The sequence below is a fragment of the Dermacentor silvarum genome, chromosome 8 (assembly GCF_013339745.2).
Source record: "Dermacentor silvarum isolate Dsil-2018 chromosome 8, BIME_Dsil_1.4, whole genome shotgun sequence".
NCBI lineage: Eukaryota > Metazoa > Arthropoda > Arachnida > Ixodida > Ixodidae > Dermacentor > Dermacentor silvarum.
The window spans coordinates 118653625-118678934 of NC_051161.1; the positions used below are offsets into that span (position 1 = coordinate 118653625).

Sequence of the window (25310 nt, forward strand, 5' to 3'; positions counted from 1 at the left end):
GCGAATCGTAGAGCTACGCACGCGGCTGCAACCAGGCAACGTCGGGCTCCGCAGACCGTTTTGCAGAGTGCAACACAAGCTGCAGCTCGCCCTCGACGCCGGGTGGACCGTTCAGTTTGTTCCCATGAAAACGATGCAAAGAGACTTCGCTGCGAAGATCCGCTAGTGCGTGTTGCCGAATATGGAGCCCCTATATAGTGCTTCTTCCGCTAACGCTGTAGCTGCAGTGCGTGTTCCCCGTAGTCCTGTGACTTTTTTTCTTGTCAGTGCTCGCATAAAATAAATAGGCTAGCGAGTCAACATCGAAAAATTCTAAACCCCGTTTTCTAACATTGTATGTTCTGTTCCTCTAGCATTCGTCTTAGGTGCCGTGATGACTATTTACAGCTGCATATGTTCTTACATGGGAACGGTCACCAGGGTGAGCCCCTCTTTTTACGATGTTAAGTAGCTGTCAAAGATGAATTAATTGTAACTAATGCGCAAAGAAAACGAGGACATGTAGAGACAAATAGCGGCAAGGACTGCAGCGACAATATTCATTTGCTTTTATTTATTGATATATTTATTCATATTTTATTGTTTATTTCGTTATTCCTCTGCTTGTGTATTTTTTGCAATGAATTTATTCCAACTCGCCTAACTTACAGCAGTTCTGCCAAAGATAACACTTAGGCGAGCAGGAAGACATTCATTGGTATCGTATGGTCATCGTTGTAAGTCATCAGCAGAAAAAAAAAATACGGCAGAACTCTGCCCTGGCTTTGGCAGAGGTGATTGGACAGGTAATGACTGTGCGTCCCCTTGCCTTTGTCAATCTTACAGCGAAATGCGCTGCACGTCTCTGGAGCCATTTTAACCCTCCATATATACATGGGCCTTATATGCGCCGTAGATACCGTTTCGCAAGACGGCGCGCACGAGCAGCGACTGTTCGTTTAGTTGCAAGCAATAAATCATTGTATTACCTATGTGCGATACAAAGACAACAAGCGCTTCTTTTTTCTCTACTTCCAGAAAGGTTTCATCTCAAGAGCATTTCTGTTTCTTTATTTCCAGGCTATGATCCTGGTAAATTCTGCGGTTGCTGGCCCATGTATAGGTTTGCTACTTCTGGCGGTAGGATTCCCATTTGTACACTCCAAGGTGTATTTTGTTTTACACGGTTGCATTCGAGGCAAACCGCAGTGCTCTTTCCAGCTATGCCCGGTCTGACCCCGAAAGCAGTGCAGGTAAAGAATGCGGGGCTGGCCGATGCCATAGGCTTATCGTCTAGAATCGTCTATATCCCGAAGGCATATCGTCTAGCATAGAATGACGTCGAATGAAGTAATTTGAAGTTTCACGTTTTTTTTGAAGGTTTAAATCCAGTGAACACTTTCTGTAGATACAGAAGTATAGATATTAAGTACACGATAAGTTCCCACAGTATACACACTGTAGGGGGAGCTTTTTTTAATGTTAGAAAAAATACCTATACTACATAGAAGTAGAAAAGAAGCGAAATATAAAAATACAAAACTACAAATGCAAATACATATTGAGGCAAAAGAATAATACAGTGTAAAATATAAAACGATAGGGATAAGGCATAAGCTGAAGTAGGAAACGAAGCAAACAGTATTCAAAACGACCGAGTTTAATTTGTGTTAAAAATGCATATTCAATAAACGGCGCTATAGGTTAAACATGAAATTGCGAAGCTGATGTTTGAATGAGGATTTAGAAGAGGCACACTTAATGTTGTAAGGCAAAGCATTCTAAAGTTTGATTAAAACAAATGCTCTCTTTGAGAACCATAGTTATTTCGTACCTTGGGGAGTATAAAATTGTTATTGGAGGAAAAGCGCGTAATATTTGAATTAGTAAGGTGTTGGATAAGAACAAATTTCAGAAGGCTATGGTCTTTAACTGCTTGATAAGCAAATGTCCAGACTTTAAATTTGGTTAGATTGTCAAAATTCAGTATTCAGTACATATGTCCGAACCATTTCAGTGGTTTCTTAATTGTTCATCGTTTTTTGCGGAGTCACTGCCATTTTTGCGGAGTCATGCTCATGACTATGACTTCTGCCAACACCCTTTAGTGTTTCCTTGACGTAGGACTCACGTCAGAACCCATTTCGGTGGTTCTTGAGTGTTAATCTTTTCTTTTCGCTGGGTCATTGTGGTGACCTACATGACACGCATGTCATGACATTTATGTCATGACCTATTACTTATGTTCGTCATACACTCCTGTCATACTAAGGCAATTTTGGTACCTACCAAGTTAACGAAACGACCATGGGAACACAAAGACGTAGGCGGCAGTTTTGTGACTTATATGACACGCATGTCATGACATATTATTTATGTTCGTCATATACTCTTGTCATAGTATGCAAATTTTGGCACATACCAAGGTAACGAAACGACCATGAGAGCAAAAAGACGTAGACGGCTAGATAGATAGACAGATAGATAGATAGATAGATAGATAGATAGATACTGTAAATGTAGCAAATGTTCCCCAAGTAATGCTTCGCATATTAAAAATGTCATAACTAAGTGTATCAAAATCTTTAGTAAAATCTAAAAAAAAACAGAGCCAACGAAGGTACCATTGTCAATTTCTAGTTTACATTCTTCTGTGAAATAAATGAGGGCTAGGTTAGTCGAATAGCCTTGTCTAAACCCAAATTGTTTTGCATGAAATAGGTTAAATTTTGTTAGGTAGCTAGACAGGCCGAACATGTATTAGCTTTTCATTTACATTGCTGAAAAGGGGAGAATGAATACCGGCTTATAATTAGAAACTGAGCATCCGTCACCTTTTTTAAATACCGGAATAACCTTACTCAACTTTAACTCACGGGTAAAAAGACTGGTTTCAAAAATTTCATTGATTATGTAGGTGAGCAAACTTGCAATATCATCAGCAATCATTTTGATGATGATATTCATCACTAATTGTTCTTCTTACCTCCTCTGGGGTAGCAAGAAAAAAAGATGAGTGACCACAATGATCAAGTTCGTCATGCGTACTGAATGGAACCGGTATAGGAGAGCAGAAGTCGTCACTAAATGCATGAGCGATATCTAATGGGTTAGATATCACTGACCCTTCATGATGAAGGTTGGCTTTAGGCAGATTAATGGTTTTATTGAGAAAGGAATTGATCAAGCGCCCTTGTTTTTTTATGTCTGAACTAGTGCAATTATTTAGTTTGGTCATAGCGATTTTTCATATCCTTCATTAGAGCATTCAGTGTGTTACAATACTGCTTATAACGATCAAGTAAATGCACATTAAATTGTGGTCTTTTTGTTTTATTGCGATAGCAATTATATGGACACTCAAAAGCAGATTTCTGCCGTCGCCGTCGCCGTGAGGTTCCGTATGACGTCAATGGAGATGAAATCGTCGCCGCGCGCCGCGGTAAGTGGTTCTTGAGGGAAAGGGAAAGGTTGGCGCTATCTTCTGCAGCCCTTGAGGGAGCACGGCTCAGCGCCGATCGAACGCTGTATGTGCGAGTGAAAGGGGGCGAGGGACGCGCGCTTTCACGGGGAGTGAACGCACGGCGGAGAACAAACGCGCGTTCTGCTCTGTGCTCCCTTAAGCTGCAGAAGTAGGCGTCTCTTTCGTCCTCTACAATCACCATATATGTAGAACAAACGTGCCTTCTTCCGACGCACGAAAGGCCGTGGGGGGGAGGGGGAGGGAAAGGAGGCAACGTTTAGCTGCGGCACCAAGTGCCTATTTATATCAGAGGCTCCGGCAACAGTCACTAACGCCGCACGCATTTTGAGCGAACGCGGGCAAAACGCCGACGGCGTCGACAACAGTTCTGCGTGTTGCCGGTGCTGCTGCATGTCCAAGTTTATACAGCTGATAAAGCTGCTATCACTACTCCGTATAGCTCTCTTCAAATTTGCTATCGCAATTGATGCTTCACCTTTCAGGTGAAACTGCGACAACTTTTTTATGTAAGTTATCTTTCTTACGCAGGCTATTAAGTAATTCCTTCGTTAACCATGGGTTTCTAGGGGAAGAATAACGTTTATGGCACTGTACACATGTTGTCGATCAAGATACGCAATTGGATATTATAGAGATGAAAGCGGTGTATGCTGATTCAACATTATTCATTGAAGTGACACAAAACCAATCAGAGTTAGATAGTATTTCTATAAATTTGTCGCGATGAAACTTATTCTTTACAAAGCGTACGCTATTAATGCGAGGTCTGATCTCAAAGCAAAGTGCAAGTGAAAATTGTCTGTAATATTGCTTTGAAGAATGAATGCGGAGGGAGAATGAAGAAGTTTCGTAAGCGCATGGTCAATAAGTGTTCCCAAACCATTATTAGTGCAACGGGTGGGAAGGGAGAGTCGAGTTTCAACACCCTAACGTTAGAAACAGCTAACATACTGAGTTAGATAAAAGGAGGACGCATCAAGTAAATTAATGTTAATGTCACCCAAATTGATAACACACTTTTTTGTTCCTTTGAAAGAATGTCAAGAATAGTGTCAAGTACGTGCTTCACAAAAAGCAGGAATTGGTGAATGCGGTGATCGATGAATGCCACCAAAGACAATATTATTATCAATGCCTATTACAGAGCGGTCAGTCTCAATCCACATCGACTCACAATCAGAGACATTTAAAGGGACACTAAAGAGAAACACGAAGTTCAGCTGAATAAAAGAGGGACCTTCAGGAATGCATGCAGTTTTTGTTGGGTGCAAAAATATGAGTTATTAGCGGAGAAATTCGTAAACAAAGACCAAATATCTCTTCCTCAATTTCTCTCACCCCAGATTTGGCGCTGAAGCAGTGTCGTCACAGATTTCATTGCTCTCGGCGAATCAGAATGCGCCATGATACGTCACCGCTTGTGTAAACGGCCGAGGCACTGGATGCATCATGGCTGCATGCATGGTCGCTGCGTTTGCGTTCGCCGCGATGGATACCATTGCTGCAGCTGAACCTTGCAACGAAGAGCTCGCCAGGGAAGCAGGACTGCATTTCAGCGATATTCAGTGAAACGGAGCGCGAAATGATCCTCCGTGCTCGAGCGGTAGGTGTTTCCGCGTGCGATGGCGGTGAGCCGCCGGCCGCGCCGGCGGAGAGCTTCGTTTTCGTCGACGGAAGGCGAAGCGTCCGGTCCGCCAAGCGACGATGTTCCCGACAGAACAAGCGTGGAAAGTTGCACACGTACTCGGTATGGTTATTTCGTGGCTTTATTTAATGACATTCAGCACTCACCGAGCCGCCAGTTTGCTGCTGCAGGGGCACCGGAAGGGGGTTTGATGAAGGCCGCATTCAGGGAACAGCTGCTCGAGAAAGGACTGGCCTCTGGGGCACGCCAAGATACTTTCCGAGGGCAGGGTTATACACATAATCCGAGGGCGACAAATGCAGAGAGCACACCATCGGTTTCTCTGGCTCTTGTGCCGTTTTACCATCGGCAGAGCACTGAGCCATTGCGAATGCCGGGGAGCCGGGGCTGACCGCGCGACACCACATGAAAGGACACAATCGAGTCAACACTGCCGCTGCCCCTGAGCAAGCGCCTTGGGCCATTTATACAGCCCTCAACACTACACACACGAGGCATTTTCTGGCTGTTTCCCGCGAAGTCAACGTTTTTCGAGCCACGCGACACGCAACCAAACACCGTAGAGCGGAGCAGGCGCGCGCGACGATGCATTGACCAAAAACGAAACTACGAAACTATCACGGCCGCATGTATCGCCATGCCATTTTTTCCTATTTATTTAATTTTGTGCGAAACTGGTACTTCCTCGCTTGAAACGGTTTAAAAAGTTGGCAAATGCTGTTTATGTACGTTTAAGGTGTATTTCATTTTGCGTTTTATTAACAGCGCTAAATCGCTCTCGACCAATCGCGACCGGCCTGCATTTGTAATCTCCGACGTCAGAACGTGTAGTGCGGGAAATTCGAAGGGGCGTCAGCACCTATCCTTCAGTTTTTCGCTATTTTCTCGCCTATTAAACATCTGTTTGCAGTAAGAATGGTATGGCTGTGATCGTGAAAGGATAATCTACCATTTAAGCTCAACTTCCGGTTTCTCTTTAGTGTCCCTTTAAGTGAAGATCAAGCCTACGCTTGTATCTAATGTCGGACCGAATAAACATGGCTGAGCCTCCATGTCGTGTTGAAATGAGATTACAACATTCTGAATTGTATGATGGAAAACCATAAAGATTTTTATCCAAACCACTCCGCCATGTCACAGAAACACATATAATTGAGACTGAATGAAGGACAAGAAGACAATAGTATCTAATAATCGCAAAAATGTTTGCGAAGACTCCGTAAATGGAAATGAATTGCGGAATGATACTTATGATTGGATATCGCTAACGGGAATGTACGACATGCGATCAGATCAGAACACGAGGCACCGAGGGAAAAAATGAGAGAGAGCCTAGTCAATTTAATCGAAAATCGCAAGGTCCGAGACACTCCTTAGGCGAAAAACTTGGCTATCAGCAGATTGCCTCGCCTTCGTGACGCAGTCATCGGTTTACAAAAAAGCCACTTTTTTCTTTCTTGAGTTGTAAGGCCTTGCTGAATAATTGCTTATTCTGCGGCGTGAGGTGGTCCTAGACGAAAACAGCTTTTCCTATCGCTTTACTGAATTCAATGTCACCAGTGTTAAGGCGTACCTTTCCGGCTTTGCCTATGAACTCAGCTTTCAAGGCCCGAGATTGAAATCGACAAGCAAGTGCTTGTATCAGAAGTAGAAGGAACACTATGAATGACATCAATATCATTAGCAGAAACAGGATATTCTATTTTAGAGGCAATACTTTCAAGAATTGTCATGCAGTCTTCACCCTCGTTAAACGTAACGCCTTTGGTTTCGAGGTTGTTTTTTTTTCGTGAGTACTGTTCCATATCACCAATTCCTCTTTCCAAAGTTTCGTTATGTGCAATCAGGGATTTGTTCATTGCAGTTAGTTCTTCCTTTTCATATTTGAGCGACTCAACAGTCCTGATCACAAAATCAAGACTACTTGTTAGTCCCTTTATCTCTTCCTTTAGACCTTTGATGATCAAGGAAGGCTGGGAATCTAGTTTGGATACTAGAATTGTCGTTATCTTGTTAAGCAGGTTACCAAGTTTGTCTTCAAAAGTATTTTCTAGCTGTTCCACGCGTTTGGACAGTTCAGCGACAGTTGGCATGCTTAAAAGACATTACAGGAAGCAGCAGCAGCAGCAGTGGCACTAAATTATAAACTAAATGAATAGCAATGTACAGACAGGGAAAATGTGCACGAACCTGTGAAGCCGAGACGGAAGAGTCAAGCATGCACACACTGCTACACCGCCACTGCTGCTGCTTAATGAATTCAGCAGCTCTATATGCTTATTGATAGCTATCACGTGTACTGAATTCAAAATATACCACGGAGTGAAGTTTGTTCCTATCGAGAAAACGGCCCAGTGTTCGCGGCGCCAGAGTTCTCTGTCTGGCCTGGCGTTCGTGCAGAATACAGGGATAAGGGTCGGAGCATCAAAAATAGGAATAAATAGATGACACCAATTAAGTTTAAATGAATGCGTTTACAAGAATTCACCATCCTAATATCACGTGCCATATTTTGCATGCGGTGTGCCGAAGCGCCCAGTGAAGATGTTTTAAACAATTTTGCACCTATTTCTAACTAACGCGTCTAGCGTGTGTAAGCAAAACCGGAAGTATCCGTCACCTCTCTTTTGTATTATTCTCCTGGCTGCTATGCCCCAGCCCTGCTCACGAAATCTAGAAAAACAAAACTTATCAAATCACTACATACAAAGGTGATATGAAACACATGGCACAGGAAGAACACTTGTCGTGTCTGCTGTGTCGCCGAAACGAAGCATGAAAGGCAAGCATGTATGCACAGTGTGCATGATGTTACATAACTGGCCATCAGCCTCTCCTTTTGTACATTTTTGTACTGAGTCGTATGTGTATTCTATAAAACAGACTCCGCAGTTTCTAGACTGATAACACAAGCTACTCAGAATATCCTTGGGCGTGTTATTGAATAATGAGATGATTCGTGATTCGTTTTATTACAGGGTGCAGGAATTTCAGCACTCCTTATATTCGCCATTCAGCTGTACCTACTGTGGCAACGAATGGACAAGCAAATATTGCCTCGACGTATGCCAGTAACGCTTGAGTACTGCCCTGTGAACAACACCTACGTATCAGAGAAGACGTTAAATGGAACATATGCTTGGAACACACATAGGTGCGTATAGAGAACTGAGCAGGTGCATAGTGCATGAGGGGCTACTGCCATGCAAACGTATTAGCTGGATCAGGTACTGAATGATGCTTAAAGGGTTTTCATTGTTAGTGGTGAGAAACTATTGTACTCGTAAGGACGAAGAAATCATACGGTCAGGAACATGATTTCGCGTCGATGTGAAGTGAGCTAGGGCAATACTGCTGATTTCATTTACTGTTTGTTATCCTGAGCAAAGAGTGTCACAGTAGCATTCATAGCATCAGAGGAAGTCATTGTTCCTAGTTTGTAATATTCCAAATCAATCTACCTAAAACAGTTTCGGGGGATATTGACGAAAAAAAACAAATAATAGGCACGCCACTAGGAAAATGGCCGTTTGAATTAGAAAGCTAACGTGGGAAGCGCACATTCATAATAGTTATTAAGGAGAGGTACAGTCAAGCATATATGTTCTCGTGAGCAGGAAAGGGTTACAGGCAGAAAAACATTCATGCAGAAACTCCTCTGGGAGTTGGATAAGTATGAGTAAGCATTGCGCCATTTGCTCATTTCCACGCAGCCCGGTGCCGTTATCAATGTTGTGAAACCCGAGCCGTCCAGTATAAACTCTCATGATAATTTATCGCTCGTGATCAACCTTATTAAAGTAGATTTGACCCTGATAAACCCTTATCGGTTGTTATCAACCGTATGGGACTCGATCCTAGCCTTATCTGTCGTTATCGGTCAATATAAACCTGATAAACCCTTATCTGACCTTATAAATGTTGTTGGACATGATACGACCCACATCAACTCTTAGCGGTCCTTGTCAACCTTACCGAACTTGATCCAACCCTTATCATCCCGTATCGGTGGTTATTCATCATCATTATTAGCCTATATTTTGGTCCACTGCAGGACGAAGGCCTCACCCTGCGATCTCCAATTACCCCGGTCTTGCGCTAGCTGATTCCAACTTGCGCCTGCAAATTTCCTACCGTCATCACCCCACCTAGTTTTCTGCCGTCCTCGTTTGCGCTGCCTTCCCTTCTCCTGGTATCGATTCTATAACTCTGATGGTCCACTGGTTATCCAACCTACACATTACATGGCCTGCCATCTACATTTCCCCCTCTTAATGTGAACTAGAATATCTGCTATCCCCGTTTGCTCTCTGATCCACACCGCTCTCTTCCTGTCTCTTAACGTTAGGCCTAACATTTTTCGCTCCATCGCTCATTGTGCGGTCTTTAACTTCTTCTTGAGATTCTCTGTTAGTCCCATATGTTAGCACCGCTAGAATGCAGTGATTGTACACTTTTCTTTTCAAGGATAGTGGTAAGCTCCCCTTAAGGATTTGGTAATGCCTGCCGGTATGCACCCCAACCGAATTTTTTTCTTCTGTAAATTTCCTTCTCATGATCAGCGTCCCCTGTGAGTAATTGACCTAGATAAACGTACTCCTTTGCAGATTCTAGAGGCTGACTGGCAATCCGGAATTATTGTTCCCTTGCCAGGCTATAGAATATTATCTTAGTCTTCTGCATATTAATCTTCAAACCCACTCTTATAATTTCTCGATTAAGGTTCTCAATAATTTGTCAGATATCCTCATTCCTAAGCCTTCCCAGTCTAAGAGCTTGAATACTTCTTTAAGCATGCAGCGAATAGCATTGGAGAGATTGTCCCTTCTTGCCTGACCCCTTTCTTGATAGATAATTTTCTACTTTTTTTGTGGACAATCAATGTAGCTGTGGAATCCTTGTAGATGTTTCCCAAGATATTCCTGTATGCCTCCTGCTCTCATCATGTCGTAATCACGCCATAGTCGTTTAACAGTCGTCATACATTTATTGCCATATGGTCGCCTAATTTAATGTCCTCGATGTCGTTGCATCGTCGCTATTACAGCTTCGTCATGCGACTCTTGTCGTCACTCCTTTCACGCCGTCGTAATGGCCAAAGCTTCCTAATGCGTAGATTGCACCACTGGTTGTATGCTCCTGCTCATAATGCGATCATTATCGTTACATTGACGTTACTCCAGCTTCGTCACCCGACTCTTCGTCGTGCTGTAGGCATTGCTTCTTCTTCATTTTAGCATAATCCTGCCGACGGTGTTCGTTCGGGATTATGCCACCGTTGGCACGTCATCATCGTCACGGCATCGTGGCTAGATGGTCTTCATACCATCGTCATCAGGCCGTCGTAGTTGTTGCAGAATCGTCATTTTCAGCTTCGTCATCCGGATGTCATCGTAGCGTCATTGTAACGTCAGTCCTTCTTCATCAATCTTTCGTCATCACTGTGCCGTTACAGCATTATACACTCATCGTCATGCCACTATACTAATAAAAGTATACCTATAGCGTGGTAGACAAGCTTGTTCACATTCCTGGTCACAGACAGATTTTTACAGCGAAGCTGTCTTTGGCTAGGATCCGGCATTTGATGGCGTCCGCGCGTACAACCTCTCCCCTAAAAAGTGAAAGTGAAAGATCCAACAACAAATGCAAACACACATCGCTGCTCGCGTCGGAGCTCGGTTTAACGGCCACCTTTGTCTAAATCGATGCGTCTCTGTGAATGTATGACGTAGTGCAATGACGTAGTGTGCACCTGATAAGGCGACCAAGGTGAAAGGGTCGGCGCCCATCGGCGCAACCGCGCGAACCACACGTGCCACTGCTCCCGATTTTGTCGTCGTCATCGTCTGCTTCCACAGCTGGCTGCGCTGTCGCTAATCACTCCAGCGTAGAATTTCAGTTCTCTTCTGCCGTCGTAATGGGTAGGCCGCGTTTACAGGCGTATGAGCCATTGCTCAAGGCGGCATGAGCCATAACGTAACGGACAGATTCAATTTTGAGGAAATGTCATGGACATCCATCTAGAATGAACACGTTCGGGAAATTGCTCGTCTTCGATGTGCCAATTCTTGCGTTACGGCTTCCGAAGCCCAGGGGAAACGTCTGAGAACTCGGCAACTCGGGAAACGACCCGAGTTGGGGGAGGGCCATGTTGAGGCCAAACGTCAGCGTCGTCTAGTCCTCCAGAAACCGGGCAACGGTGATGCACGCCTCGGCAACACTAACTCCAACTACCCCGGTGTGACGACCAGGTTTCAGCGTTAGTTTCACAACCGGAACTTCGGATCCAGCTGCTGTGCGCGTGACCAGTTGTGGTTCTAACACAACGTGGTACTCGTCAGTCAATTCGTTCGGAGTAACGCCGAAGAAACACACGACAAGCTTGGCTTACACCATTTCCTCGACAGGGGAAGGGCTACTGATTTTTTCATTAATCAGCATTTGCCAAGCCGTACACGAGGTGCGAAGCCTGGAAAAGGACTCGTGAAGAAATCTGCGATTGTTACGTAAGGAAAGTACCTGGCATAGGATGTAGTCGTCCGCGTAAAGACGGACGGATGACTTAGTATTGAAGGACAGGGCATTTATGAATATCAAAAATAAAAAGGGTCCCAAAACGAAGACCTGTGGGATGCTCGATGTTACCTGTACAATCAGGACTTAGTACAAAAAAATTAAACGAACTTAAATTGAGAGATAGGAAAGCTGGCTATCCCATTTATCAGTCGAGAATTACTAAACAGCCTTCAGTTGGTCTAGAACAATGACTGAAAGGTGGGCAAGTTGGTTCAGAATCATGATTATTGCTGGGCATCAGCGCGACTATAGAAAACAATATTTGTTTTTATTTAAATGAGAAAATTTGAAGTAAAACGTGCAGTAACCTGACTAAAAATAACTAATCATCTGCCGACTTGCTGAAAACAGCTTGGAGAGTACTTCACCTTCTAGCTCCAATGCATTTGAATATAAGGGAATAATTCATGATGATGATTGCGACAAAATTTTTTGAGAGTAAAATGGTTAAGGTGACATGGTTTGGTAGCTGTGTTCCCATGTTTATTTATTTTTACAGATCAATAAATAACCACGTGCCATCACTAATTTCACCCTTTTGGAGCTCCTTATTTTCTACTGCAGGGACAGTGTTCTTGGGAATATTAATTAGTGTTGCCACTGGTAAGTACAACGTCTTTCCGAGTCTTACTAATGTTTGTCCTTGGCTAATGTATACCGTGATCCTCTATCTTGATTTCTGATAAATCGGTGAAGATCGGTGAATAGGAGGTCCCAATTCAGTTTTTACTAGTGGGACCTCCTTCTGTATAGCCTCTATCGGCAAAGCCTTTTTGTGAATTAATAAAAAAATTGATTGATTGATTGATTGATCGTATTATATTTTTAAAAAATCTTCGTTTTTTTTTCTAAGTGCTGTTTGAACCCACCAAAGGGCGTTCCGATGTTATCTAAGCCAATTTTAATTACTTGTGGTTCAGTCAAAGTGATTGGAATTGTAAGGTGTACAAAGGCCACAAAAATAGAATGTTCGCGCAGCATTTACAAGCACAGAAGAAATGGTGACGTAAATGGAGGCTAGATCGCGATAGGCGACAATTGTGTGGCGTAACATAGTCTGTTCTTTGACAGGCTGACCATTCACCTGCTCTCTTGTAACGCCAGCAGAAAAAGCAGTGTCCCGGTGCATTAGGATATCACTGGCGAAATAAAGTTGCATGGACTTTCTGTGGATACATGGACAACAACGTTGGAAACGGTTAAGCGCTGTGTAACGCAAGACATAATATGCGCAACCGTCCGACACCATTGTCTTAAATATTTTTGATGTTGATATAGCCATTCTACTGGATGCGAATAACACTGACATTGATGTTCATCATCATTTACCAAAATGCACGCCTGTTCGAAAATAGAATTCGCCTTCCCGCCATAACTGCATTTTTAATAGACGATGATTAGTCAGGAACATGTAAAAACGTGCTGATTTAACAGCAAGAATTATTGAAACACTTGGCCTTGAGCATTTGAGCAGCAGGAACCGGAAAGCCCATTGACAAAAAGCTCAAATTTTTTGTGGGTCCTGAAATGCTTTCACTCCGGGACCCTGGACCACGCTAATCAAGCGCCTTTATTTTCGCGGCTAAGACGTGCTCACCCTCTCCTAGTGAGATGGCTGTGCATTTTTATATACTGTGAGTGGACTAGGAATAACTAGCGATGAAGTTAGAAGGGCCTTGCAAGACATGACCTGGGGAAAAGCTACTGGAGAAGATGAAATAACAGTCGATGTAATCAAAGATGGAGGAGATATCATGCTTGAGAAACTTGCGGCCCTTTATACTCAATGTCTCACGACTTCAAGTGTACCAGTGAGCTGGAAGAACGCCAACATTATACTCATGCATAAGAAGTGAGACGTTAAAGAATTGAAGAATTATAGACCCATTAGCTTGCTTTCAGTATTGTATAAAATAATCACCAAGATAATTTCAAATAGAATCAGGGCAACACTTCAGTCAAGCAAGAGAACAGGCTGGCTTCAGAAAGGGATATTCTACGGTGGATCATATCCATGTCATCAATCAGGTAATCGCGAAATCTGAGGAGTACAATCAACATCTCTATATAAATTTCATAGATTATGAGAATGTATTTGATTCAGTAGAGACACCAGCAGTCATAGAGGCATTGCGTAATAAACCAGTACAGGAGGCATACGTGAATATCTTGGCAAACATCTACAAGAATTCCAGAGCTACCTTGGTTATCCACAAAAAAGTAGAAAGTTACTGCAAAGAAAATTACGAGGACGCTCGTCACAATTGTTTGTCGTGCCGCACAATGAGGAAAAGGACGGAAGAAAAGCAGTCGAACTCGTGATGGGAAAATCCAAACTACCTTAATGAAAACTAAAACCAAACTACATTTAAGAAAACTATAAAAATCAAGCTACAACCACACAGAACCTTACGCACACGACGCGTCGTACATGCAAGGCTTGAACAGCTAGGGTTGATAGCAGTCCGAGAAACAGTCAATATAGAGCTCACGTTACGGTGTACACGAGACGATGGGTTGCCGAAATAAGGGGCCATGACGCGACGACGTCGGACACGCCTCAATGTTGGATGGTTAGGAGATGGCTCTTCACGAATCGCAGACGACCGCTCAGTAGTCAGCCTGCATCCGAGCCCCAATGTCGGTTGCAAGAATGGTCAGCTTGCCAAGCGGACTGCTTGCTTGCGAGCCGCAGTGCTGGGCACATATGTGGCCATTAGCTAGGCCACGAACGGTGCTCCGCCGAACAGCTGACCGAGGAGACGCCTTGCCCGCGATCCGCGATTCTCACGGCAAGTGGTAGCACACAGGCCACGCCACGCACTGAGCTGCAGTAGTCGTGCGGGCGAACGCCTTGGCCAAGGCCAACGGTCGGCCGGCCGGCAGCTCCATGGACGGCCGCGTTCCTTGGAGCCTTGATTGTCGGCGTCTGACACGTCGGTGCTGTCTTCCGTCTCTCGTTGACTAGGTGCGCTGCATGACTAGGTGCGTGTCTCTCCACGATGCATTTCGTCACGTGCTCGCCATACCTGGCCCAATCGTGGCACGACGCATCTTCGGAATACCACTGTACCATCGCTGATTTGGCAAGATCATTCACATGCGTGGTCCAATCGCGAAAGAACCTGTGCACAGTTCGTCGTCATCGGCGTAGTTTTTTTTTCACTCATCCGAGTTGCCTATCAAGAAAGGGGTCAGGCAATGAGACACCATTACTCCAATGCTATTCACTGCATGCTTAGAAGAAATATTCAAGGCTTAGCAGTGAGCATCAACGGCGAATATCTCAGCAACGTTGGGGACGAATTACAAGAGATGATTGAGGAGCTTAACCGAGAAAGTGTTAGAGTGGTGTTGAAGATTAATATGCAGATGACAAAGATAATGTTCAATAGTCTGGCAAGAGAACAAGAATTCAGGATCGCCAGTCAGCCTCTAGAGTCTGCAAAGGAATACATTTATCTAGGTCAATTACTCACATGGGACCCTGAACATGAGGAGGAAATTTACAGGAGAATAAAATTGCGTTGGAGTGCATACGGCAGGTATTACAAAATCCTGACTGGGAGCTTACCACTTTCAGTCACTCAGTAAAATAACCTTATTTAAAGGCCCTGCGAGTTTGTGGGACGGGCAAATGGGGCCCGCCTAGGTGACAGCCAGTAGTTCCTGAGTCCTGGCGGCTTTCTGGGCTTGCTGGACAGCCCAAAGTTGATCGTGAAGGGCAGAGCTGGCCAACACAGTATCCCAGCGCACGCGGATAGAGAGGATTGTGAGAGGCTGCATCCTAATTATTGTTTGTTATGCCTCTACGTTCCCATAGCATATCTTCCATATTGACTCTAGAACAAGTTTTTGCATTTATCTGTCTGGGTAAATCAGGTGTAAGATCTCCGGGTTCAGACTTTCGGTGAAAACAAAAGTGTGCAATCATTGCATTCTACCGGTGCTAACATGTGGGGCAGACACTTGGATGTTAACTAAGAATCTCGAGAACAAGTTAAGCGCTGCACAGAGAGCTATGGAACGAGAAATAATATGCATAACCTCAAGAGACAGGAGGAGAACGGTATGAATCAGAGAGAAAATGGGGATAGCCGATATTCTAGTTGACATTAAGAGGGAAAAATAGACCTGGGAAGGCCATGTAATGCGTAGGAGGGATAGCCGCTGGACCATTAGGGTTACAGAACGGATACAAAGAGAAAGGAAGCACAGTCGAGGACGGAAGAAAAATAGGTCGGGTTATGAAGTTAGGAAATGTGCAGGCGCAAGTTGGAATCAGCTAGCGCAATACAGGGGTAATTGGAGATTGCAGGGAGAGGCCTTCGACCTGCCGTGAACATAAATATAGGCTGATGATGATCATGATGATGATGATGATGATGATGATTAGGAATTTCTTGAAATGCAACGTCCTGAAGGAAGGCAGCATAGTTTTCTCAGATCCCGTCATGGCCATGGGCTACTCAATTCCTATATTTACGGAATACCACTGGATGTTGAGATGTGCGAATGTTTCAAGTTTTTAACTGAAAATATAAAGTATTGCCGTTTGCGATTCAATTATGCTACGGAACACTCACCATTGTCAAAGCGCAATATTTAGAAAAATAAATATTTTCGGATACTTCATACCGTCAACTATGAAGAATCAAGCATTCAGCTTTGTTCAGGCGTGGCATTCGGCACTCCATAATGATTGCTACAATTTATGGATAGAGCGCATATGTGTTAAATGCGCGATCATTCGGAGTAAACTTTACTGCAACGATTTTTTAAAGCGAAGCTTCCTTTCCTAGTTCGAGGCACATCATCGTTCGCTTCTGGCCTTAATACTAACCACGTTTAACGGGATAATGACAAGCTCAAAGAACGGTGCAGTGAAGGAGAAGTGTACAAGCGTAAAGAGTACACGAAATGGTGCCACCGTTTCAAAGAACACGTTTAGAGAGACCATTGCACCACCTAGAAATGGTGCAACGTTGCAGTAGTTTACTAGGGCAAAGAAGTTCACGAGGCGGCGCGACCGTTGCAAGTGACGAAACGAGTACAAACACCTCCAGGTGTGTGGCGCTCACGTCAACCGCCGATGAACAATCCTCCCTACGTACGCCTCCTTGCTATACCACGCCCCCGCTCGCCGTAGCTGGTTTGTGTACGAGAGGATTGCTTCCGTTCTCTTCCATCTCCATGTAACATTGATGCCTTGACAGAACAATGTGCCCAGTGCCGCGGATCTTGCGGAACGCAAGCGCAAGCGGGCCGAAGAAGAACATCGTCGGTATGTCGCCAAGAAAGCTGAAGATCGAGCTGCTCGCTTAGAGCAGATGAGGTTAGCTGCCCGCTCAGGACGTACCGCCCAAACGAAGCAACGAAGAAAGGCCATCTTGGAGCAAATCCTATTGCGAAGGAGGCCTTTGATCACCCATACGCCACCGCTAATGCGTACTTCGAGAACCATTTCTTCAAGGACCCCTTTGGCAGCTATTGTAGCATCGGCGATCACCTTTAGTTTGCCTCGGTCGTTCGTCGCGCTCAAGAGAGGTGCGTGCCCATTCTATAACTCACATTTCCCAACAGACAACCTTGCCGACTTTTTTGTGTGTGCGAGCTGCCGAACGAAGTGGAATAAAAAAAAACGAAAAAGAAACAGCTCCGCCTCCCTCGTTTGAAAGGCTCCACGTACCCGGCGCAGCCCCCCCCCCCCCCTTCCTGCTCTTTCTCCCCTTCAATGTGTCACCACTGTATGCAATTAACGAACGCCACGTTTGGCTCCTAGCATTTCATTAGACCTGACAAGGAGCAGTCTATCGGTGTCTGGAAGCGTTATATAGCTCCGAAGAGGCCGTTAACGTTAAAAAACTCGCCCCCCCCCCCTCCCTCCGTGGAAGATCCCGCTCAGGTGAATACGATTTGCATTATAAATCAAGAGACAGGAGACTGGTACTAGTCCAAATATTCCAAAATCAACGTCGGCGAGAATAAGACATCCCAAAGCACACTCTTTAACGAGTACGCCTTGGAGTTGTCATTGCCTCAAATTTACTGAGCACATCCCAGTTGCATTCACTCTGAGGCGCACCCCACTGTCTTTGACCACGCCACCAGCGACATTCAGCGCACTGACCAACACGAAGTGGTGCCTTTGCATTTCCTGTGCATACAGGTAAAGTACCTAAGATGGAAGATCTCCGCGGTACTTGAGGTTACGTATAGTCACACCCTAAAGGGTCTCTTCACCGTTGGCTAGTGAAGTATCCGTTTTGTAAGTTTTCCTGAACAATGAAGGAAAATACCTTGGGAATGATAAAGTTCAAAGATCAAGAAATTTTAGCAAGTTAAGATTGCTGGAATTAAACGAGTATAAAATGCATTTTATCAAAATAGGGGCACTGGGACATTGTGTGTCCCAGTGTTCCGTGAAGGAATGCTGGATGTGATTTGGTGCTACTCACTTGGGGGTGGCACTTTTATGATTGTAATAGCCGCTCAAATTGAATCAGTTTGTATATTTGGTGGCCTTAGGTGGTAGCCGGATTCGTTTTAGGTTAAAAATTCTTGTTTCCAAATTATGGCTTGCAAAGAACTCCAATTTCTCGTATCCAAAGATTAGATTATATAAGATAATATTTCATGACAGCGACGACGAATCTGCTTGGGAGCTTGACGAAGCTAATTTCCAATTAATAAAAGAAAATGTCGGCAACGTTGATGCAAAAACTAGACACACAGAAGGTAGAACATTAAAAACTTCAAAAAAAACGAAAGAGAGAAGGTGTTCAAGTACAAAATTTTGCAATTTCTGCAGCCAAAAACTATATGTGCAGTCAATGGGTCATCGAATGAAAGACGAACAACACTCATCAATTCACAGCCAATTCCGGGGTTCAAAACATGTCAATAAAGCGAATTCCCCAGTTCAAATAACCGCAGGATCTTATAATTCTAGAAATATTGTCTTTTATTAATTCAGACAGAATCGTAAAAAATGCACTTGGCATGCTGAGCAAAACGGGAACGACATCATAACGTCGGGAGAAGAAATAAAGTCCTACGAAATAAGGCAACCTACGAAGTGGACCGAAGTCCAAAAATAACATACTACTTCAAATCCAAAATCAAAAAAGATGGCTGACTAATGGAGTAGCACACGAGGAATAAGGATTATAAACAGGGATAAGGTGCCTCAGAAAGGCTGGCCAACGTTTCGATAGGAGGACCTATCTTCGTCAAAGGCGGCCTCGTCATCCTCGGCGGGTTAGCTTTAAAGGGTTAGTGGAGTGACGTCACGTCGATGTCCGCTGTGGCTGTCTGTAAAGGGAGAGACTGAAAAGAAAATGAGCGCCGGCGCTTGACTGGCTAGGCGCGGTTTCTAAGACGAGGGGACAAGAGCGGGAGAGCGAGAAAGTGGCAAAAAAAAAAAAAAAAAAAAAAAAACACCGTCAGAGGGGGTTGGGGGAGCGAGAGGCGAGTGAGCGTTCGGAGGAGTCGTGGTCGGCGTGCGTTTGGGGTCCCTGAAGAGCCGGTCAGTGTGCAGGTCACAATACGAGTTGAAAGCATGACTTGAGTAGCGTAGCATCAAGGCATCGGGTAATTTTGTGGTTGACAGGGAGCAGCTTGGTCCGTCAAGGGACGTTAGCCTCACTAGGTCGCCCTAGGCGTCGTCGCGGCGGTATACAGAATTGGCGAGACCTTGTGTGGTCAAGGCGCCGAAAAAGGTATCCTGGCGTCTGGGATTTTGGACTGTCTCGGTGTGGATCTCGTGTGCAGGAAAAAAAAAGAAAACGCGCGTTGGAGGAGAAAACAAAAACAAAAAAAAGCAAAAAACCGGAGCAGGAGGGTGACAGTGTAGAAAAAATATAATTAGAAATTTAAACCTGGGGGGGAGACAGGCGTACCTGGAAAAGCGCTCGTATGGTTGATCAATGCGTAAAAGCATGGAGGACGATAATCAATTGAGTGGTAGGGGAGATGCAGGGAAGAACTTGAAATGGAAGAATAGGTGAGGTTGAGGGAAAAAAAAGAGAAAAAAAAAACCGGCACAGGTGAGTGACAGCGAAGAAATATAATTTGAAACATGAACACTGAGGGGACAGGTGTACCTGGAAAAGCGTTCGTATGGTTTATCAATGAGTAAAAGCATTTATAGTATAGTATGAGTAAAAGCACAATTATACTACTTCAAGTGTTCCTTGAATTCCTGGACACTAGAACAAAGAATGCCCCCGTTATGTACGCCAAACTGTGAAGCAATGGCGTGGGTTCTTATTCGAACATTTCCTAGCCGAGAGCGGAGCACAAGTCTTGGACAGATATATTGACAGCATAACTAACTTGCGCAAGGCAAGGAGCTCCAGCATAACAAATTACAAAAGCCAAGGCCCGAAAGAGACGCGTGCATTGCTCTTGTTTAAAGCTCGCAGTGCGCACATTTACTTGCTCCAACATACACACACGTACTTCACACGTGTATACCGATGGCTCTGTTACCCCATGTGCCTCCGCCGCAGCCTTTGTCATCCCGCAAATTTCCATCGCTCGACGGTTTAAATTAGACCACAAGTCCACTTCAACGGCCGCAAAACTTCTTGCTGTCCGCGAGGTAATACGATTCCTTGCAAGAGAGCCTCCTGCCACATGGACTTTATTTTACGATGCCAAACCCGCTCTTCAAGCCATTGAGTGCGTTATGAGACAAGGCCCTTATATATTTTAGCTCTAGAAATCGCAGAGCTTCTCGACATTGCGACCAAAAGCGGCCACCACGTCACCTTTCAGTGGATACCTAGGCACTGTGGCGTGATAGGAAATGAGCAAGTGGACGCTGAAGCCAAAATAGCTGTAAATAATGCGCCAGAAGTAAGCACTGCGTTCTCACGAACAGATACGAATGCCCTGCTTCGTTCCGTTATGCGGAACTCAACACTTGAGTACTGGACCAATCCTGATCAACGACACAGGCGATTGCACAAATGGGACCCAGAAATGAAGTTCCGCATGCCTCATAAACTGAAGAGGAGCATAACAAGTATGTTACACCGGATTCGTCTTGGTGTTGCACTCACGAGGCGTTATACGCATATCGCAGTTGGGACCAGCGACAGTGGTCCCAACTGCGATCACTGCCAAGTGCCAGAAACACATGAGCACATAATTTTGCTCATGCCCAGCGTACGCGCGAGAACGGCAGAGCCTCATTTCTACTATTCAACGAGTGACTAAAACACCAATATCTGACGAGATTGTATTAGGTCCTTGGCCTGTTGCTAGCAGCGCAGCTGTGGTCATAGAAGCGACTATAGCCTTCCTTCAAGCCACTGGGCTCGATGCGCGACTCTAGTATGACCTCAACGGGATCGACATGTATATACGGACCTACTTATCAAATCATCATTCATCGCTCTTTTTATCCCCCCCCCCTCCCCCCCGTACTCAGTGTAGAGTAGTAGGCCAGAGCTAACTAACGCTCAAGCCAACCTCTCGGCCTTTCTTCAAATAAACCTCTCTCTCTCTCTCCAACATTTGCAATGTTCTGTTGTGTTTCGTTACCGCAAACTATTGTTACTTGGATATTCATGATGGAAGCAGCTAAGTAGCCCACGTGTGTGTTCGGTTCCCTTAAAGTACATGTGGACTCCTATGACGGAGAGAATAATAAGAAATATATTTTTGAAAATTGTTCCATAATTGTTTCGAAGGCCCAAATAAAGACAAACAGCTCTACATCGACAACGCCTTGGGTCATTGGTTCAGGTACCTGACGGGGTTATAAACACTGAAGCGGTTGCTGAGGCTACCAAGAAGCCCTAAGATTTGTATATAATATCCATTCTGTATAGTATAATTCACTGCAAATAAAATATTTTCTTCATAGAACATACTGCTCTTTACTAATATTGTCGCGATACACAAAGCTCAGAGGCTTTATTGTAGAAGCACCGCGCCGTACTCGGGAAAAGATACCAGAGAGGCGCCAACAACAAGAATGTCTTCTTCTCTTCACGCCTTCCGGAATCTCGAGCAGCCCAGTCCGGTCGTCATCTTTGTCGGCGCCAGGGCGCACTTGTGCACGAATACCGACGCGGCAATATTATTCCGCTCTATGCTACTAATAATACTAATATACAAAAAATTCCACTGACCAATGCAACTAGACTACAAGTGCTTGATTCGCTGTACCGTTGCTGCCAGCGACGCGCATTTTGTTGTTTCTCTAAATGGCTTCAGGCTGCCATTTACAACCTAATAATTACAACGCCCATGTCCATTTGCCCGAAGACTCTCGAGTATGCCAACAGACCTCGCATTTGTTCTTAATGCGCAATGAGTTCTTCAATAAAGCACACTTCACAATGTGCCATGTAATGCCAATGACCTAGTAAGGCTATGAATGTTAGTTGAGATCAGTGACATTATAAGCGAGAATGGCTATTCACGATAGCAAAACTATTAAAATGATTGAAAATATCATTTTTTATTTATGGCATCACTCGGCTCGTACTTGATTTCACATGAAAAATTGCTGTTAGTACTCGACTAATGCTTACTGAATGTGAGAACTTGTGTAATCTTTTGAAAGAAATTTTCTTTATTATTCTATTATTTCCAGGAGAGCACAAGCTACTTCCCGCAGACATCAGGTATCTGAACCGCCCTCTCGCGAAGATGTGGTCGAAGCTTCGAGTTCAAGCACAGAGTGAACTAGAAGAGGTCAGTTTGGAAGTCCAGCCGGAGCGTTAATTTGAAATTTCGAAGTGGTTCTTCATAGAATGTCGGACCTTGACATTCCTAAGAGAAACAATAACGGACTGAAGCGGTTGCATTGTAAGCTTTCAAGATCTGACATACTTTTCTTGGGATGAACGACATCCCGGTGTACAAAAGCTCTCGCTGTTAGACTAGACATGCATACTTCATTAGATTCTGTTGAAATTTGTAGCGATATGCATGACAAGGAATATTACGAAATTTGTGTTTAGCTATTTTTCTAGTTAGGTATTATTCTCACCTCCACTTCGTACTTCAATCTCAATAATATTGGCGATGTAGCTGACAATAGGTGCCAGTCGGCGTCTCGTCAGGAGTTTCGCGAGGCAAGTACATACACATTAATTTTTCGTGCTTTCGTAGAAGAAAACACCATTTTCCCGCGCTTATATTCTGATCAGACGCACCTGTGTAACTATGAAGAAGGCGTGAGAGCGTACTCCGTGAGAGCCAGCCGTGAAGAAGACAACACTGAAGAATCTAATGCTATGGAACTGCATCTTTTTCCTGGCGACATTATTGGATTAATGGTTTTAACCGCAAAAGCAATGCCAATGCATATGCGGGAATAAAAATGCACTTGAGAGCGATAAACAGTGGACAGGAAATAATGGTGACGCAGTACTGAGTTAGTAAAATACTGTAAAATATACTATACCAAATACTATACTAAATGTAAAAATATGAAAAAGTTTACGTAAATACGAAAATAAATGCAAAATATCAATACAGTGTAAATACTATTCCGAATTTAAATGCTATACGAAACGTACACTCAGCTTAGTTCCTGCTAGAAAGTATTCAACGTTTTACGTTGTTATGTACTGTCAAATAAGATTATTATAAACTAAAATGCAATGGCTAGAGGTAATATTGCTCCGGCAAGCCGGGAGTTTAAGGAATGACGCCAAGCTGTAAGTATGAACCAAAACGTATGGTAATGATTTCACCCGTACCATTAAAATTTTGAATAGTATAGAAATTTCTTTATGCTATTATTAAGTTCAAACAGGTATTTTAAACTCGAAAGCATCTTAATCATTGTTCGTTCTGTGATAAACCTGGACTCTACAATGTTTCTTTGAGACAAGTGGATTATTCTCTAGGCAGTTTGCGCAATGAATACATACTGAATTGGCTAGTCTTTATCGTGTTTGTACACAGTTGTTTCCCATTCATACCAGTAATTAGAGTATGGTTAAGCTGGGCGTGCGAAGGTGAGAGAAATGCGAGTTTGCCATAAATCAATACACGAAAATCACATTGCGCGATGGACCCAGTGACACGAGCGCTTTACGAAGTGCTTTAAAATTTCGTACTTAACGCGCAAGGTAGCTGTAGTATTCTGCAATCAAGCTTTGCGCTGGAACGAACCATAAGATCTTTGCATTCTGTAGGCGTTATCTTGCTCTGAATGAGCGCTTCAATAGTATGAGTTGGCAAATAGCAATTAAATGTCCCTACATGTACGTGTGCCTCCCCACTTACAAGTTGCTTGTATTTCAAGGTTTCCTCATTTCGGAAATGTCAACAGAGGCACACTTGACAGTGAGAAGGATCCAGGCCTTTACAAATTAAAAACGCTTCTCACAGTTCGCGTGCCACTACATGTGAAGAATTCCTGTTACAGCGCTGATATAGCAAGACAAGTTAGAAAAAGCAGTATAAGGAGCTCAGTGGGAATACTCCCGCAGAAACAAGATTCAGGAGAAAATCAGTTACAAATACGCCCATTTTTGGTTCGCCTGAATGTTTTGTTTTTTGTGAGCGCTGGTCAGGCGTTAAAATCATTATTGGTCAATTTTGTTACAGCGCTTTCTTTCTCGCATTTATCACATATGCCATCAAGCATACCTAATTTTCTAATGAAGATTTTTTATAAAACTTTGTAGTTTTTTCTTCCACAGTTGCCGCCAAGTTAGCCACCAAATGTAAACGAGTACAATAAACTTGATATGGCTCTATTTTATAGCAAGGCATGCAGGCATATCTATTAGAATAGCCTGTATCTTTGGTTATATTATCACTGCGCTCCCCGATACCTTCAGGTCTCCGTAGATTTAATTCACTACACATATACCTGTCTCCCCTATATGCGTGCCAAAATTGCTGTTATGGTGAGCGAAACATAAATTAAGGGTTCTGGTGTGAGACCGGTAGTTGTGATACATTCTTACAGTGAAAATAATGCGATTTTTACAGAACATGTAACACTTGGAATTGCCTACAACGATGTGCTCTGTGAGATGCACCAATAATTTGTATTGTTATTCTACTCCTGGAAACTTTTTACCGTAGTTAGTGTAATGCTTTAATAGGGATACTAAAGGAGCGATTTCTATTTGACACGCACACTGTTCTTTAGAAAGAAATTCACGCCATTTTACTCTTCCTGGTTTGTTGTAGTTTTTATCGTCATAGAGATGGGCTTATCTATTGTCGAATGATAAAAAGAAATCACCGTTGCAGTGACACTTCTTCTGGCTGCTAAGCTGATAAAGAATTCAATTATTCATTTTCTTGGCAATGATTCAGATAAGTTTAATTGTTCTTTCGAGAAAGAAGATGCGTTGCAATAAAGTATTTGAAAATCGAAAAAAAAGGCTATGGTGAACAAGCAAGGTCTTTCTGCAAGAATTGTTCACGAATAACCGTGAAGTTTACCTACTATGCACATCCTTGTTCTTTCAGGTACAGCCGCAGAATGAGCATGATTCAACAAATGCCGCCCTTGTTCCCCAAGAAGAAGAAATGAAGCGTGGCTCCACAAATGTGTGAATAAGTTTAATAGATAATCATAACAGGCTGTTAAGAAGTGCATGAAGAGAGAGATTTGGCAGAACCCATCTCGCG

The 25310-nt window shown here is 43.7% G+C and overlaps 1 protein-coding gene across 1 annotated transcript; it reads left to right on the forward strand.

Moving 5' to 3' along the window:
- Window positions 1–323: 323 nt before the first annotated feature.
- Window positions 324–25310, forward strand: LOC125947591 (sodium-coupled monocarboxylate transporter 1-like). The gene is made up of 6 exons (XM_049672679.1): window positions 324–421; window positions 1060–1146; window positions 8087–8262; window positions 12187–12290; window positions 22300–22400; window positions 25149–25310. Exons 1-6 carry the CDS (start codon window positions 374–376, stop codon window positions 25233–25235), a joined length of 603 nt encoding a protein of 200 aa, XP_049528636.1. The 5' UTR covers window positions 324–373; the 3' UTR covers window positions 25236–25310.